The sequence below is a fragment of the Motacilla alba genome, chromosome 1, assembly GCF_015832195.1.
Source record: "Motacilla alba alba isolate MOTALB_02 chromosome 1, Motacilla_alba_V1.0_pri, whole genome shotgun sequence".
NCBI lineage: Eukaryota > Metazoa > Chordata > Aves > Passeriformes > Motacillidae > Motacilla > Motacilla alba.
This window is the reverse complement of record NC_052016.1, coordinates 39,845,685-39,861,661: the sequence shown is the minus strand read 5'-3', so window position 1 is coordinate 39,861,661 and position 15,977 is coordinate 39,845,685. Positions and strand designations below refer to the sequence as shown.

General features: G+C 41.3%; 1 protein-coding gene across 19 annotated transcripts in view; it reads left to right on the top strand.

Annotated features, from left to right (window-relative positions):
• TENM4 (teneurin transmembrane protein 4) overlaps window positions 1-15,977 on the top strand; it is a 1,547,018-nt gene that overhangs the window by 1,484,320 nt on the left and 46,721 nt on the right. For all 19 annotated transcript variants that reach the window (XM_038158275.1, XM_038158258.1, XM_038158266.1 and 16 more), the window contains 2 exons: window positions 3,618-3,850; window positions 12,857-13,011. In XM_038158275.1, coding sequence (XP_038014203.1) covers window positions 3,618-3,850; window positions 12,857-13,011 — 388 coding nt within the window. The remainder of the gene's footprint in view (window positions 1-3,617; window positions 3,851-12,856; window positions 13,012-15,977) is intronic.

Sequence of the window (15,977 nt, the reverse complement as noted above, 5' to 3'; positions counted from 1 at the left end):
AAACTAAGATACAGTTAATCTTGTAAGACAAATGTTGAAAATAGTCAGACAAGTCCTACCCCAAAAGGTGATATTTCTCTCCACTGCTTGTAAAGGGAATTAAGGCAGCCAACTCTGATGTAAGCATCCACTTTGTAACCATCTGATGCATGGTGAAATAAATCCCTTGGCATTTTACAGAAACCAGTAAAAAGATGTAGTCTGCTGTGCTGATGTTTTGTAGGGAATCTGCTGAAAAAAGGGACCATCTCCCTTTTCTCATCTCTTTTCCTTAGAGACTGGCTTCCTACTCTGGAGCAGGAGGTTCCTTCCTAGGACTCCTCCAGAACATGGGCTCTGGGCCCAAAGGGAGAATACCAGCCTTTATTCAAAGCCTGTGCACATATCATAGTACAACTGAAGCAATCCATGACTCAAACCTCATGCCTCTGCCAGCTCACTCAACTTTGTACCCATTTCTTCCCTGTGCCTGTGTGTGAGGAATCACATAAAGCACAAACACTTTAAAATAGAGTCTGAATCTCTTAACATACCTGCAGAGCTCCCTAAATGATACTGGCACTATCCTGTCCAAACAATGAGAATGATCAAAGGGAGAAGACAGATGTATGGAAGAGACTATACACAACCCCAAAGAAGTGGGATCACTGTGGATTTGGAAGATTCCCCTGTGCTTTCCCAGCACATCACTGTGTCACAAGTATACAAAGAAGCAGTATTGCCTCCATTTCACTTTGGCTTGCAGAACCATGAAACTGTTCTCATTCCCAGTGACTACACCATCATGCCCACTAATACCCATCAAAGTGTCAGTTCTTGGCTAGGGACCAACCCATCCCATCACTGCAATTTCAGTGTTATTGCTTCACAGGGTTTAAGATATCAATGAATTGCTCAGGTTTTCTGCTAAAAAACTGTAATAGCTCAAGGACCACTCTGAATGGGAAATCAGCTCTTCCTCCACAGTCATTTTCTAGTGGCAGTGCTAATATGGGGGATAAATACTCTAAGACTACAAATAATATAGCCGATCAAATCTTTTGAATAGTAAAAAGTAAAAAGTCTTGTCTTTTGTTTTGGACTGTTACCTAGCTGAGAAATAAGAGAGGATAAAAGGGGGGAAAAGTCTTCTCTGCTTCACCCTGGGCATATTTATTTCAGTTGCTGGTCAGCGCAGCCCAGTTTACCACTTGCATTTGCCAATTGATTGTGGCTTTAAATAAAAAGTGAATCCCCAATGTTCCTGACTCCACTGCTCATGCACTATCACAGGAAGTAGTTTGGGAGATTTTACATGGCCAATGTATGTCTATTTAAGCATCTTTCACCCTGAAGGATCTCAAAGTGACAAAAAAAACCTCCAGAGTATAACACTCCACAGTTCATGCCAGGGCAGAGTACGATACTAACTCTATGCAGTGCTGAAAACAGTTGGCAGAAGCCAGGGAGGTAAATTCCAGCTTGACCATTTTAACAGGTTGTTTCAGCATCTATTCTATACAAGAGCTGGGAGTAGAAAATTGTTTTGTGAGGTCTCTTTTTTACAGAAGATTGTAATCAATAATAAAATCCACCAGAATGAGGCTGTGCAATCCAAAAATTAATTACGACAATATTGCTGGGAGAGGGGAGCAGGAATTTCTCTCTGTCCCCATTTTTCTCCATCTCTGGGTAAGTCATTTGGCTTTGCCCATCTGCACTAGCCTGCTCTAAAACTCTGGGAAAGTTATCTGTGCTTGCCAGTCAAAGATGGTAAAGGATTTCAAAGTGCCATTAAAACTGTCCTCCTCTTGTCCACCTCCCATGCAAAATAAAGATTATGAACAGCTCAAGAGCTTACTGACATTCAGCAGGGCTTTGTTAGGACAGTCAGCAGAAAATGCAAGGCCCTGATCAAAATGGATGATGGATTCCCACAGGGAACTTCTTCCACCAGGGTTGAAGCCACTTGCTTAGTGTGAGTGACATGCAGGCAAATGAAATAATACCCTCCCAGACTGCTGTCATTGGGAAGGAATACAGATGGAGACTGAACTGTCAGGCTGGAGCTGTCTTGAAGGTCAGAGCATTTTATTTAGCAAGAATCAGTGTCATTTTTGGAGATGAAATCTGTTCAGACTTAATAGGATAAATCACAAGGGATATTCCAGAATAAATCAGAAAGGTGCTTTTCCCCCACCCCCATAGTATTAAATAATTTGAATGAAGAACCAATTTACTTCTTTTTAAAGATGAGAATAACTCAGTAATTTTTATGTGTCTGAAGAGGGGGTAATTTTCCTAACATAAAGGTTGAGAGGAATTTTCTATATGCAGAATAGAGTCAACTCTGATTGACACTCAAGTTTCTAGTCAACTTCTCCTGGAACAATTCCATTAAGTGCAAAAATGTGAACTATGGCGTAGATTTTTATTATGAATTCTTTGGACTTGATGAGTTTGGACAGCTTGAAGGTGTTTTGGAGAAAAGTAGATACTTTTCATACTTGTTCTAATTACTACTTAGGCTTTTCTTAGAAGGAAAATAAATCTGTTCAGGACAGATGTTAAAAGTCTGACCTGTTGGTTTCAGGCTTAGAAGAGATGCAGCTCAATACACACTAGCAGTCAACAATTTTAATAAAAGATATGATTATCTTAAGTATCATGTTAAAATACAGGAAAAGTCCTTGCAAGACAATTGTTTAAATTTTGTCTAAATCCATCTGGTTGTTTTTTTCTGGCCAGTTCTATTGGATGTTTTCCATGAAGTGGATTCTAGTTTATTAATGTCTTCACTCTTGGGCTCATTTAGTGTTGCAGTCATGGAGCTAAAAATATTATCATTCTGTCTGCTCATCCTGTTTTCTCAGCCACCTTTTCTTGTGTCCAAGGAAACAGTGAGCAGAGAGTGTTCAACAGGGGACTGATGTTCAGGTTCCTCTGCCTTATACCAGTTCATGCTTTACTTGGGGCAAAATGTGCCACTCAGGGAATTATTTTGTTTCTCTCATCACTGAGGTCCAGCTGAATTCAGTGGCAGGATTCCCTTAATCTCCCTGAGGGCGGAACAGAACTTAAGTGTCTTTGCTGGAGTTAGCAAGAGCAGCAGATGAACCTTGATGCAGCGATCTTGAAGGGTGTATCTTCAAGTGCTTTATACAGGGAATCTCCTTCTGGAGTTCGTGTTAGTCTTTGTTGGGAGGGCAGGGTTTTTTTCATTATTATTTGTTTTATTTCCCTACTGTCCTCTGTTTTCCCTTCACTTCCCGGCACTGCACGAACACCAGTTTCAGGACTATGTCTATAACAAGTAAATTAAGCTAACACAGGCGCTGGAACTCAACCTGTAGTAGTTCCTGGCATGGTTTTGGCTCAGACTCAGACCAGAGAGCCCTTTCCTTCAGTTGCTTCGCTCCATGCCAGAGAGCACCCCAGGCACAGCGATTGTTAATGGGTACAGCTTGGGATCCTGTGCTGTAAAACACCGTGTACTAACCTTGTCCAAAACAGCACTCCTTCACTTTCCCAGTCTTTCTGCCCTGTGCATTTTTATTCTCTAAAGTGTTTGCATTGCCTGTTGACATAAGGAAACACATCGCCAAAAAAATTAATAATGTCATACCCTTGTTTTACAGCCACAGCCCAGCTCATAAGTATTACTTGACCACAGACCCGATCACCGGCTCCATCTACCTCTCAGACACCAACAGCCGACGTATCTATAAAATCAAGTCAACCACGTCAGTGAAAGACATTGTGAAGAACTCAGAGGTCTTGGCTGGAACTGGGGATCAGTGCCTGCCATTCGATGATACCCGCTGTGGAGATGGAGGCAAAGGCACTGATGCCACCCTTACAAATCCCAGGGGTGAGACTGCTTCTTCTCCACTGGCTATTTTAAAGGGGGCTTTTTGAAAGCAGCTTGTTTAGTCACACTGGAGATTGCTCTCCTCTCCAATTCTGAAACACATCCTAAGGGCTTGGTCCTGGAAATAAGTGAGTATGTCCCACCCTCAGCTAGTCATGTCATGTTTCTTCAAATTCACATGGCTGGGAGGAATGCCGAGCCAGAGGGGTTCAGTGATGGGCACATGTCCAGTGGGCAATGGAATAAATCCACCCATCACTTTTATACCTGTGGAGCCACTACTCCTCCTTACCAACACTGCTTGGTCCTTCCCAAGCTGGGCAAGAATCACTAACATTCAATTCACTGAGGCTTTCTTGGCATTAAAAAAAACCCTATAAGCATTTCTGTGTGTGTTTATATATATACATAAAAGGGCAGCAAAACTAGCATACAGCACAGAGATATGCAAATGGTGGTTTAGACATTGACATTATGTATCACAGCATCTAATCCTGTAGGAGGTGGATACTAACTTTGATATGGGAGTGGTCTAATTCAGCTTAATCTTACCTGGTTCCAACATCCTGAAATGTGATAAAAGCACAGTCAAATCAGAATAAAAGCATTACACAGCCTTCGTGGCTGTGAACTAAATTGTTCAAAACGAGTTTAGCCAAACATATGCAGTCCTGTGTGTAGCCAAGACTTCAGTCTGACAATCTCAAGGTAACAAGCTCTGCAGATGGAGGATGTCTTTCCTCCCAGCTGTCCACAGCACCTCAGGAAAAAAAAAAACAAACACACACACAGAGGGATAGAGATGAGGTGAAAGGCACTGTTTGTGCACAGATTTTCAACCGTGTTTGTGAAGAGGGCTGGGAAGGACACCCATGCAGGACTGTTTTTTGAGATGGGGCATTTTTGCCTGTTATGTGTTGTCTTCTGCACAGCTGTTCAGGGTGCAAGAAGTTATTTATAGGTTCTTGGCTTTGACATCAATGTGCTGCAGGTTTGTTTTTTTTTTTTTCATTGCACTGGGGAGTGGTAGCTCCCTCCTTCCTCACCACAACAATAGCCAAGCTTGTCCCAACCTCTTTATAAAGCAGCCCCTCAGTAAAACCCGGGGATCCTTTAACAAGTACTCCTGCCTATGGCAGCAGGTTTGGACTAGATGACTTTCAAAGGCCTCTTCCAACCCAAACCATTCTGTGATTTTATGGAAAGTTATTTCACTGAGAGCAGATGAGATTCCCAAAGAAGTTATGGCTGTCCCATCCCTCGAAGTGTTCAAGGACAGGTTGGACAGAGCTTTGATCTACGTGGTCTAGTGGAAGGAGTCCCAGCCCATGGCAAGGGTTTGGAACTGAATGATTTTAAAGATCCCCTCCAACCCAAACCTTTCAATGATTCTATGATTCTGAGGAAGTTATTTTTCATGACATAGAAATGACATTGTTGTTACTGAATCCAGGAAACCCAAACAGATTTAATGAGCTTTTGTGTCAGGTCTGGCTCTGGTTTTTTTTTGGTTTTGGTTTAATTGGGTTTTTTGGTTGGTTGGTTGGTTAGTTTTTTTGTTATGTCAGCTAGTTGTTTCCTGGCAAGGATGCAGAAAAATGTACTTTGGAGGACCTGTTTTTTTGCCAAGAAGCATCAAAACTCAAACTTCTACCCCTGTAATATTCGGAGAGTCCAGCATGGTTTCCAAGCACTCGAGAATCCCATGAGTTAACCATTATATTGGACTAAAGTATTTCCAGAAGCACAGATAAAGTAAAGGAACAGCTACTGGTGGTCAATTTGTAGTGTAGAATTTGTCTCACTGAAATGAGAAGGCCAGTTGAAAGGAAAATTAAGTGACTTGGGCAGAGAGATTCAGGCAGTCCAACAGGTGAATCATGAGATCAGGGAATCCAGAAATCTGTAATCCAATTTTCTGCACCTCTTTGAAGTTCAATCAGTGCAAAAAAATACCCCAACACTTTTGTTGGTCCTGTTCTCCCTTGTACAAGATAAGAATTACTCATTTCCATCCATGGGTGAATGTTACAAGGTTTACATGACTTATGTTTCTGCTTTGCTATAGCAAACAGCTCTGGAGTTCAAAGTTTTCAGCACTGAAATCCATCTTGTTGGCAACTGAAGCTCTCAGGAGACCATTCTTCCACCTCAATCATATAACAGCAAAATTCATGCATTCATTCCTCATAGCTCCAAAATTTCACAAAACAGAAGTAAATTGAGGGTGAAAGAGGAAATGACATGAAGCAAAATGACAAGAAGATAATAATACTGCAGAAAGCCTGCTCTGCCAATAGAAAGTTCCTAAACAGTGTTCCCTGATCTGATTCTAACCTGACTTTGCAAATTCTGCTGAGGCAATGGCTGTGGCAGGTGTGACTCAGTCCCCAGTCCCCTCAATAAATGATGAACAGTGAAAACTCATGCTGACAATGTAATGTCACCATTGTTTATGCTTCCACAGTGGTTCATCCTAGCAGAAAAATCCAGCAAATGCTCTTCCCTCATGTATTTCATAATAGTTTGAAATAAAAATGATTTATTGTATAAGTAACCAGTAGATCTCAAGTGACCCTCTGCTTCTGAGTCTTGGCAGGCAAATAAACATTCATAAGAGAGTGGTCAAAAGAAATTAGAAGACTATTCTGTAGCTGTAGAGATATCAGCTGGCCAGGGAGGGACTTGGAAAGTCAGTTTTTCAAGAATCATTGCTCTTCACAGGACTCCATTTTTTAAGCCTAAAGCTAATTTTTTTTTCTCTGAACATAATTGCTTCATGCCAAGTAGGATTTCTGTATTTTAAGGACATCTTTGCACTTTTTCAAAAATCATAAAGAATAAAATCTTGCCTTTTATGATGTTTTAATTAGCTGATATTTGCAGCTTGCTGGAAAATACTGAGGGATACCTTCCTGCCAAATGAAAACCAGCAATTCATTAAGACTGGAGAAATAGTTATGAGCTGTCATCATATGCCTTTGCATATACCTTTAGTCCCTTGGACCAGTCAAGCATCTGGTCTAAGTAGGTTTTTTGGGGGTCTCTTCTCAGTGGAAAGAAACTAGTACCCTGAAGGTGTGTGACAATGCACATGTTCAAGGTGGGATGAACCACATTCTGGGGGTTCTGGTCTTCTCCTGGATCTGACAGCCTGAAGAATGAGGTCCCCACCACAGCAAACACTGCTCAGAATGGTTCTGCACATTCTGAGCAGCAGACTTTTCCCCATTGTTTTGATCACTTCCTCCAGTTCTCACCTCAGCTCCCTTGAGTTCAGAGGGAATGCTTTGAGTCGAATGCTTTGGGTTGGAAGCGACCTTCAAGTTCTGGCCCCACTGACATGGGCAGGGACACCTTTCAATAAATCAGGTTGCTCAAAGCCCCATCTAGCCTGGCCTTGAACACTTCCAGGGACAGAGCATCCACAGCCCCTCTTGGCAACTTGTGCCTGTGGCTCACCACCCTCACAGGAAAGGATTTCTTTCTAATATATAATCTAAATCCACCTGTTTTAGTTCAGAACCATTATCCCTGGTATTGGCATTTCTCTGAAATACCTTCTGGACAGATATTCTTGTCTCACTCCAATGAAGGAAGAACTCCTTTTAGACCATCAGCTTAGAAAAGACATTAGGAGAGGTAAAACCCTCCAGGCGTTTCACACTTTATCCATCTTTGGCTTGTTCAATAAAGGTAGGCTACAGAAATACAGGGCAGATAGATCCACAGGTGAAATAGGGGTGGTAGTGGTTTGGTCAGGGTATTTATCATAGCTATTAGGAACCAGTCTGATCCATCCAATTCATTTGCCACAGAGCACAGCAAAGCTTTCAGATGCTAATGAATTTCAATATATCCTTGCAAATTAAAGTGTTACCACTTCCTAATTATCATCTGCTAATAATGATCCTCTTTTACAAGCAATCTAAAGAAAAATTAAAACTCCAGCTTGTCAGAGCATTTATTTTCATCTGAGTACTCACCATTGGTTCTTCTCAGGAAAATGCTGTGGCAGAGAAATTACCAAGGAGCTTGCAATTAAGAGAGATTGCAGTGACAAGTCTGACAAAATAGGAAGAAGGTTTCAGAAGGCACGTGGGGAGAGAGGGGGCATCTCATTCATTTAGCACCATAACACCAATGTGAAATGAAGTAATTAATTTGGGGACAGATTGGTTCTTTCACTCTGCCCTGCTGAATGTGTAAACAAAATCTCAGTTGTTCTCTAAGTGTTGAAGAGTTCAACAGCATTAATTGAGGAAACCAACCCTCCACAATCTGTTAACATTTTTATGGTCAGATGATAATAGGACCATTTTGGGTCTGACCAGAGGCTGACTGAACAAAATTTCTTGCCCCTTACTCTGGCCAGAAGAGACACTTAGGGACAGGGGCAGTGTGGTCTTCCTGTGCTAACACTCCAGGTGCTAGTCATCAGCATTTAGGGGATTTTCTGAACAAGTTGCACCAGACCTGTGCTTATATATCAGCATCAATTGGCTATGAAATCTTTCTGAACACCTAGTTTTGTTCTTCCAGGCACCCTGTACTAATAATTTTCACAAGTTCTTTAGCCAGCTCACGAAGGAGATTGGTCCTTTTGAAGCCAAGCCACTCTTTTGTTGGATTTTTTCCTGTGTCTTTGCTAATTCTATGCTGTCTTGTAGTTCCCTTCTTGACCACTGCATAGCACAAAACTGATCTTAGCAGAAAACTTTCCACAGGAATTCCAGAATCTTTTTTCTGTGTGGTCTTTTTCAGATTGTCAGTGCGTATGGGTAGTTAGGCTTTCTCCTTCCCCTGTGAATTCTTCTGTACTTACTGACATTGATTTTGATCTGCCATTTTATCACTCAGTCATTCAGCATCCAGTCAGACAAGAAAGGTCCAAATTTGAATTTCTTCTAAGCACCTAAGTTCTTCAGTTAAAAGGGGTTTTCTCCTCTTTCTTATCCTAACTAGAGCTATATGCACCATGCAATCACTTTAAGTGGTTTGTCTTCTACAAGAAACTCACCATGTTCAGTAGCTATTTGCAGCATAACATTGTGCTGTCACCTCTTCATGCTACAAGGTCCTGACATTTCAAGCAAATGTCATCACATCAACTTTCTATCAGCACAGCTCACTGGTGAGATGCATATGGTGCTACAAGCACTTGTTTTGTGAGAGATCTCTGCTTATGCAAGGGGAGCCAGCATGATTTCATAGTGCATGTATTTCATATCTCAGAACTTAAGGTTTGGATCTGCAGCGCTACCTGGGTAGTGGCAGCAGCTGTTTCAGTAACTGTGAGGCTGAACTTCAAGCTATATGCTGAGAGGCTGTAATTCCCTTATGTACCTATGGAAACATGAGAGGAGCCTTCTGCCAAAGCAAGCCAAGGCCTTGGGCTTAACACACATAACATGTGAATTACCCATTTTTGTGCCTGTTTGCAGGAGCCAGCTCCCAGTGCTGGAACTGAGCCTATATCAGAAAGGAAACAGAAAGGTCCAACCTAACCTCTATAATCTGCTGCAAAGCATCTATGAGATGCTTCTTTCCCTTTTCACAGAAGTCATCCATCCAAAGACACTTGTCTGTGGGATTGCAGGACTCTTCTCCATAGTTAGTTTTGACTCCAAGACTATCAGCAAAATCAGGAAGGGATTGGAGCAGCTGCCACATAAGGAATGTGTACAAGTGGGAATTTGGGGCTTTGACAGACTGCAAACTACTGCCCTACAGAACATCTCAGGAAATGTGAGGCGTTGAAATTGCTTAGCGTCTATGAAAGAGGGATAAGCAGAGAAGTGCTCAGTGATAAGAACACATACACATACCATTGCCCTGGAGCAGGTTGATAAGTGGTAACTTTGCTATCCCACTTCCACTCACTCGGGTGTGCAAGCTCTTTGTCTAAGCTGGAATGCAAAATAAAGTTGTGCCCTATCAGCTGATCAGAGCTGGCTTGAGGCCGAAGTGCATCCAGGTTATTATTACTGTAACTGGGTAATCAGACCAGCCATCAAACCCCAGCACTGCAAACAGTGAGCCACTGCCAGCAGACACTGCTGATAAGTCCAATCCAATACATATGGAACTAGCTAAGGGAGAAAATTCTGCCTCATTGAAAATCGCATTATCCAGCCTGCCACCCTTCACTGGCTTTTGGCTTGTCACACAGAGTAATGGACAGGCACCCAGAAAAATACTTGTTGTGAACCACGGAATAGGTAAGAGGCTCTTTTGAGTGTTTGACAAAAGCCAATTAAGATCAACTAAACTTTCTATCATGCCTCTTCCAAAAAAAAGCACATCTGCCATATTGCTTAAAGACCTCAGTTGTGTTCCTGGTTTTTAAGCAAATACCAGCAAACATGAGAGAGCTTGACATTCAGTAGGCAAAATAATTAAGAGGAGCAGAGACCTTCAACAGCAGATGCCAGTGACAGGTGACATGTGCCAGTATCCTGGAAGGATCTATTGAAGAGGGCATAGTGCTGAGAAATCTCATGGCAGGTGAAAATAGCTTCCTGAAAGCCATGGATGCCAGTGAGATATTGATGCTTATCCTATCAGATCCTTCTGCAAGCATGTGCTAAAATACAAGTGATGTGTTTATATTTATAGTGAGAATAAATGGCCACCACTACTACGGCTTCTCCCACAGCATTCATTAGATCACAGAATGGTTTGGATTGGCAGGGACCATAAAGACCATCTAGTTCCTACCCTCCCTGAGGGGGGAAGGGACACCTTGCACTAGACCTGGTTACTCAAAGCCCATCCAACCTGTGCTTGAACACTTCCAGGGATGGGGCAACCACAATTTCTTTGGGAAACTTTTGCCAGTGCCTCACTGTTCTCAGTAAATTCTGATATTCAACAATTACCTTGTGATACTCTTCAAGACGCTTGTTTCATGGCCCTGCAAAGATGAGTCCTTGGCATGAATTCAGCACAGGTATTAGTGTAGGACTAGAAGCAATCTTTTAGGTCATTCAGTCTTGTCATCCATTATCTCAGCAATCCTGCTATATAATCCCCTCCAAAATTAATGAACTTCATCTTGAAAGCAGCAAGTAATTTTTTTCCTCACTGCCGTAGAGGCTATTCTGAAACCACACAGCTCTGATGATCAAATATCCGATCCAGGTCAAAGTGATGCCCTTCAAACAGGGTGATGCTGTGAAGAAGTAACGAAAATGCTGGTTTTGCCTCCTGGAAATAACACACAGCTCCCATTCAGCTCAGTGATCTGAAACACCAGTTTTCTGACTCCTAATTGACTTGGAATCAACAGGTTGCAACCATGTCTGAATCCCTTCCTTTATCTCAGCTCAATGCAGAAGTTTGTTCTTTCTCTCAAACAATGCCTTAGTCCTGATGTTTTTCTGCCAGGCCAGATTATCTTCTGTGGATTTCGTTATAATCAAATCTGCTATGTTTTTCTACATATCACCTACCTCCGTGGCTTCCAGCCCATGCAATACTTACAGTGCTGGCTGAAGGCCATGATTTTAGTTGCCAAAGCAATCAGAAGATTAGTCCCTACTCTATGAAAATCAGAATTTTTGATCTGTGAACTGCTGCATCTGCACTTCACAGTAGAGCTCACAGTGGATGGAGACTGAGGGTGTAGATGTTTCAAATAAGGGGATCTGGCTGCAAGACAGCATTTTGGACTTACACAAGGTCTCATCACTCCTCAAACATTATCAAAGCTTTCTGTCTGAAACTGAAATTCCATCATTTCTGTCACCAGGATGACAGCTAAAGAGACAGTGTAGTGAGGATTCAGCTCAGTGATTTAATCTGCCTACAATATAAATGTTTTCTTCAGAGATATTTGCTGTAGTCTCCTTTTATAGTCAAATGGGAGGAAAAGGTATTTCTAGCAGGATTTGTATGATCTCTTGGGGTAATAGGCTTTAGGGTGATAAAAATTGCACTCTCAAAGTAGATTTCTCTCTCCACTGATTGGAATAGCTTCAGATACTTGCTTAGATGCACAGTGCAGATGTATGCTTTTTGCCAAGTGATTGTTAACCTTGAAAGCAAAAGAAACCAAACAGGAAGATCCTAATATTCATGTATTTCAAGCAGAATTTTCACTTGCATAGAAAAAGATGTTACAGGCCTCTACATTCTTTTTCTGTTTCTTTACAAGCTTTTAGTGTCTTTAATGCACTCAAATATTATGCTGAGTGACATTCTGCCTCTATTGGGTAGATGAGGTGAATGACTGTGGAGTTATTTTAATTTATACTTGCACAAAGAGGAGGTGAATAGAGCCCCTAACTTCTTACTCCTGCCTCAGTCATGACCTTTCTCTGTGCCCTTGTGAGAATTGCATTATCTGTTAATTTTCTGATATGTAAAATTAGAATGACCACACTCATAGACTGTTACGAGGTCTAATTAGAAAGTGTAGAGCACTATCTGCAGGGCAAGAAATGAGATCAGCAGCCTGTAACTGCTGTCAGCTGACCTCAAATCCACTGACAGGAGTATGTCTACAAAGGAGGTTTGAGCAATGAAATTAATCACTAGCAGAGTTCAGAATCAGGTGAAACACTGTATATTAGTAGGATTATCCTAGGGAAAACCCTTTCTCATTTATCCCTCTGGAATTTGATTGACCTGATGGACCTTTCACAGCCTTTTTTTATCACCATTTTTGAAAGATTCATCAGTGTAACATTTTTACGTGCATGGCTTACCATTCATACCATGAGCAATAAAACCAGGTTTCTGATCATGCAAGACACGCAGTTATTAGGAAACCTTTTCATTTCAGCAGTTCACCGAATGCCATGCCCTTTTCCAGAAGCGAGCAGGAATTTCTGAATTGCATTGAAAAGTGCCTTCCATGGAATGGTGCCAGTTCAAAGCTCTTGATAACCAGGACTCCCACATGCCCAGCTCTCCTCTCATCCATTTGGAACGCCTAAAATACATTGCTCCTTGTGTCAGGCTGCCATCACTTTCTGACTGCCTTTCTTTGTTCCTTTTCAGGCATCACTGTGGACAAGTTTGGGCTGATTTACTTTGTGGATGGCACCATGATCAGGCGTATTGATCAGAATGGGATTATCTCCACTGTGTTGGGTTCCAATGACTTGACATCTGCTCGGCCTCTCAGCTGTGACTCTGTTATGGACATTTCTCAGGTAGGACAATGGTTTGATTTTGTTTTTACAGAATGCAAGCCTACACCTTCACCCTTATCTGCATGTCTGTGTGCTTCCCCAGCAGGTCTGACAAAGAGGTAAGGGCACAAGGAGAGTTACATTTCTACATAGTTTATGATACAAAATTGACCGGATCATAAAAGAATTATCCAGTAAAGACAGAAGGAAGGACAGAAGGAAAAACTTAACTGCCCTAGCTAATAGATTTTTGGGGGTGAAATTTTTAAAGATGTCCCAGCCACAGAACTGACTTCTTTCAGAGTTTCCTGTCAGTGGGAAGACAGATTCCTGGGAAGGCAGGTTTTGTTACAATCATGTCTCACTCTATGCCGTGGACTATATGCCATGCTCCATTATAACATCTTAGCTAATCACACATTTTGTTCTTCCCCTCATTCTAATCTGGCCCAGCACAATTTTAGACCTGAATCAAATTAACATAGGAAATACTGATTGGAGGATGTGGTGCCAAAATTAGCAGCAGCAGGAAAACAAGAATCTTGAATTGCATCAGATTGCAAATTGGTTGCAGCTACCATCATGCTGGGCTTTTAAGTCCTGCTGCTTCAAGGTGGAGAGAAAAAAAGAAGAAGAAATCTCATTTTGATTTTGATTGCTTTACTGCTGGATGGTGCAGAAGAGAAATCTGTTGCAGCCCAGCACTCAGTTTTGTGTGACACTGGCCAACTTGTCAAATTGTGCCACTTTAGGACAGTGTCCTTTGAAACCTTTGTGCCACTTGTTGTTTGCCTGACTGCAGGAATGTTGTCCTCTCCTATGAAAATATAGATCATAGCTGGAGGGCTAAGTACTGTTATTTAGCCACAATAGATGTCAATGGGGTTTCCTTTTTGTAACTACCTAGATAATTTCCATGCTCCCATATGGAATCTGTTCTTGTTTTTTCCCTCTAATTTGAAAAGATTATTCTTGCTTCCTTGCAACTGGCTCCCACTGTCTGTAATTTATGAACAAGCTGAAATTATGACTTTAAAAGTTTTTCTGCCTTCTATAGAGGGGAAATTTTGATGGTTAAAGGCCATCTTGTAGTATGTTTCTCATCTTACAGACATAATTTCTTCTTCATGTCATTTTCAGGCTCAGTTAGCACAAGACAGTTGTATAATCAGACTTTAGAAATTATTTACTTCCAGGTTATGTAGCTCCTATGTAAATCAGGGTCATTTTCAAACACTTCTGAGATTAATATGTATCAGCTGAAGACTCTTTTTTTTTCCTTTTGTAAAATTACAGGAATCATTTTTAGATTAACCTGTACTGGGATTGGCAGATTACCACTCCTGTTCTGGAGAAACATACTGAATACAAGCTTAATTAAAAAATAAAATCCAGCTTGGGAAGCAGCTTTTCATCATTTACAGCAGATAGAAGGGTCTTTTCTGCCAGGTCCCTGAGGCTCCCTGGGACATGAGGACATGAAATATTTAGCTGCCACTGTTGACAAGGAATAGTTTTTAAGAAATTGAAAATTCCCTTGTCAGTTCAGAATAAACTCAGCTCTTGATGCTAACTGAAGACTGCAGAGCTTAAAGACCACTGGAAGGGATGGAGGCATGAATTATTAAAGAGAAAACCACAGGCTATAATGTTTTACTACAAGAAGGGTTAAAATAGGCCAGGAGCTGAGAAAAAGAAGGAGATTTTGCAAGCAGAGAACCAGAGTAGACAGAGCTCAGCAAACTGCTTAGCAATGAAAATAAGCCTCATGCACTCAAGGGTTAGAAGACACAATGAAACTAAATACCTTGCATCTGATCCTTTAAAGTAAATGCTGAAAAGGCATATAGAAGCATCAAATAAAGCATGGCTGTAGCAGAGATGTTGAACTGCAGGCCTTAAAATAGAATTTCCTGTATTCCTGAATCTTACCTGGTCTCTCCTTACTCAGTTTTAAATAAAATCACAGTGAAAGATGGTTTCATGAACCTGAGTCTGCTGGCATCCACTCCTCCCTCCAATAAGATTCCAAAACACTCCTCTAAACTTAGTCACATCAGACAAATGAGAAGAAGCAGCAACTGAGATGGATGGTGGGAAAAGAAGGTTCAAAACAAAAAAACTATACTGGAACTGATAGGTTCCCATCAGCACGAGACTGATTTTTTTTTCTATAGAAACCTGAAATAAAATAAAATAATCAAAAAAATACTCAACTTGGAGTTTTTTACAAAAAGAAAAAGTTCTGAATTCTGTTGGTAAACACTGTTTAGGTTTGGCAACTAAAAGAGAAGACTCACTTGAAAAGAGTGTATTGCAGAAGCAGAGCTAGAAATGAAGTCATTCCAGTGCTTACTCACTTGTGGTGTTGCCAGTCACTGTTTTAGTGGATTATCAGTGTAGAACTGGGATATGTCAGTCCTGAACCCATTTTTCCATTATGCCGAAACAAAATGTGAAAATCACCATGAAGGCACAAGTACTCTACTCCCTGAACTGAAATTGCCTGAGTTTCCTGTGAATTGCTATTCTGCATTTTTGCAGCATAAAGCAGAAAACCATAGGTTATAACTAATATTCACACATGCTGGCACAGCTGCCAGTTTTGTGTCTATCTCTCCTTGTCATTTAGCAAGAGGAGTTTATCCACTTGTGTGAAAAATCCTTTAGTAAAAGAACCACTGTTCTGTGTGTCTGATTTCATAGCACTTCACACAGAAAAATTTACAGTCCCAGGTCTCTGCTATGAGGTCCAGCTTCAATTCAATTCAAAAAGCAGAGGAGAGGGAAAATCTTATAATGGTTTGCCTTTATCCATCATCCTGTTCCCCGATGTTCCAGTGCAGAGTGTGGGTGTCCCCCTGTGACTGCTTCACGTGACCAGGAGCTAAGCCCCCTCACTCATAGCAGGTTATATCCTCTAGGGCCACCTACCAAGTAATAATTAGTTGTGGGGTTTTTCTCTCATTCCCTCTTTAATCCATGTT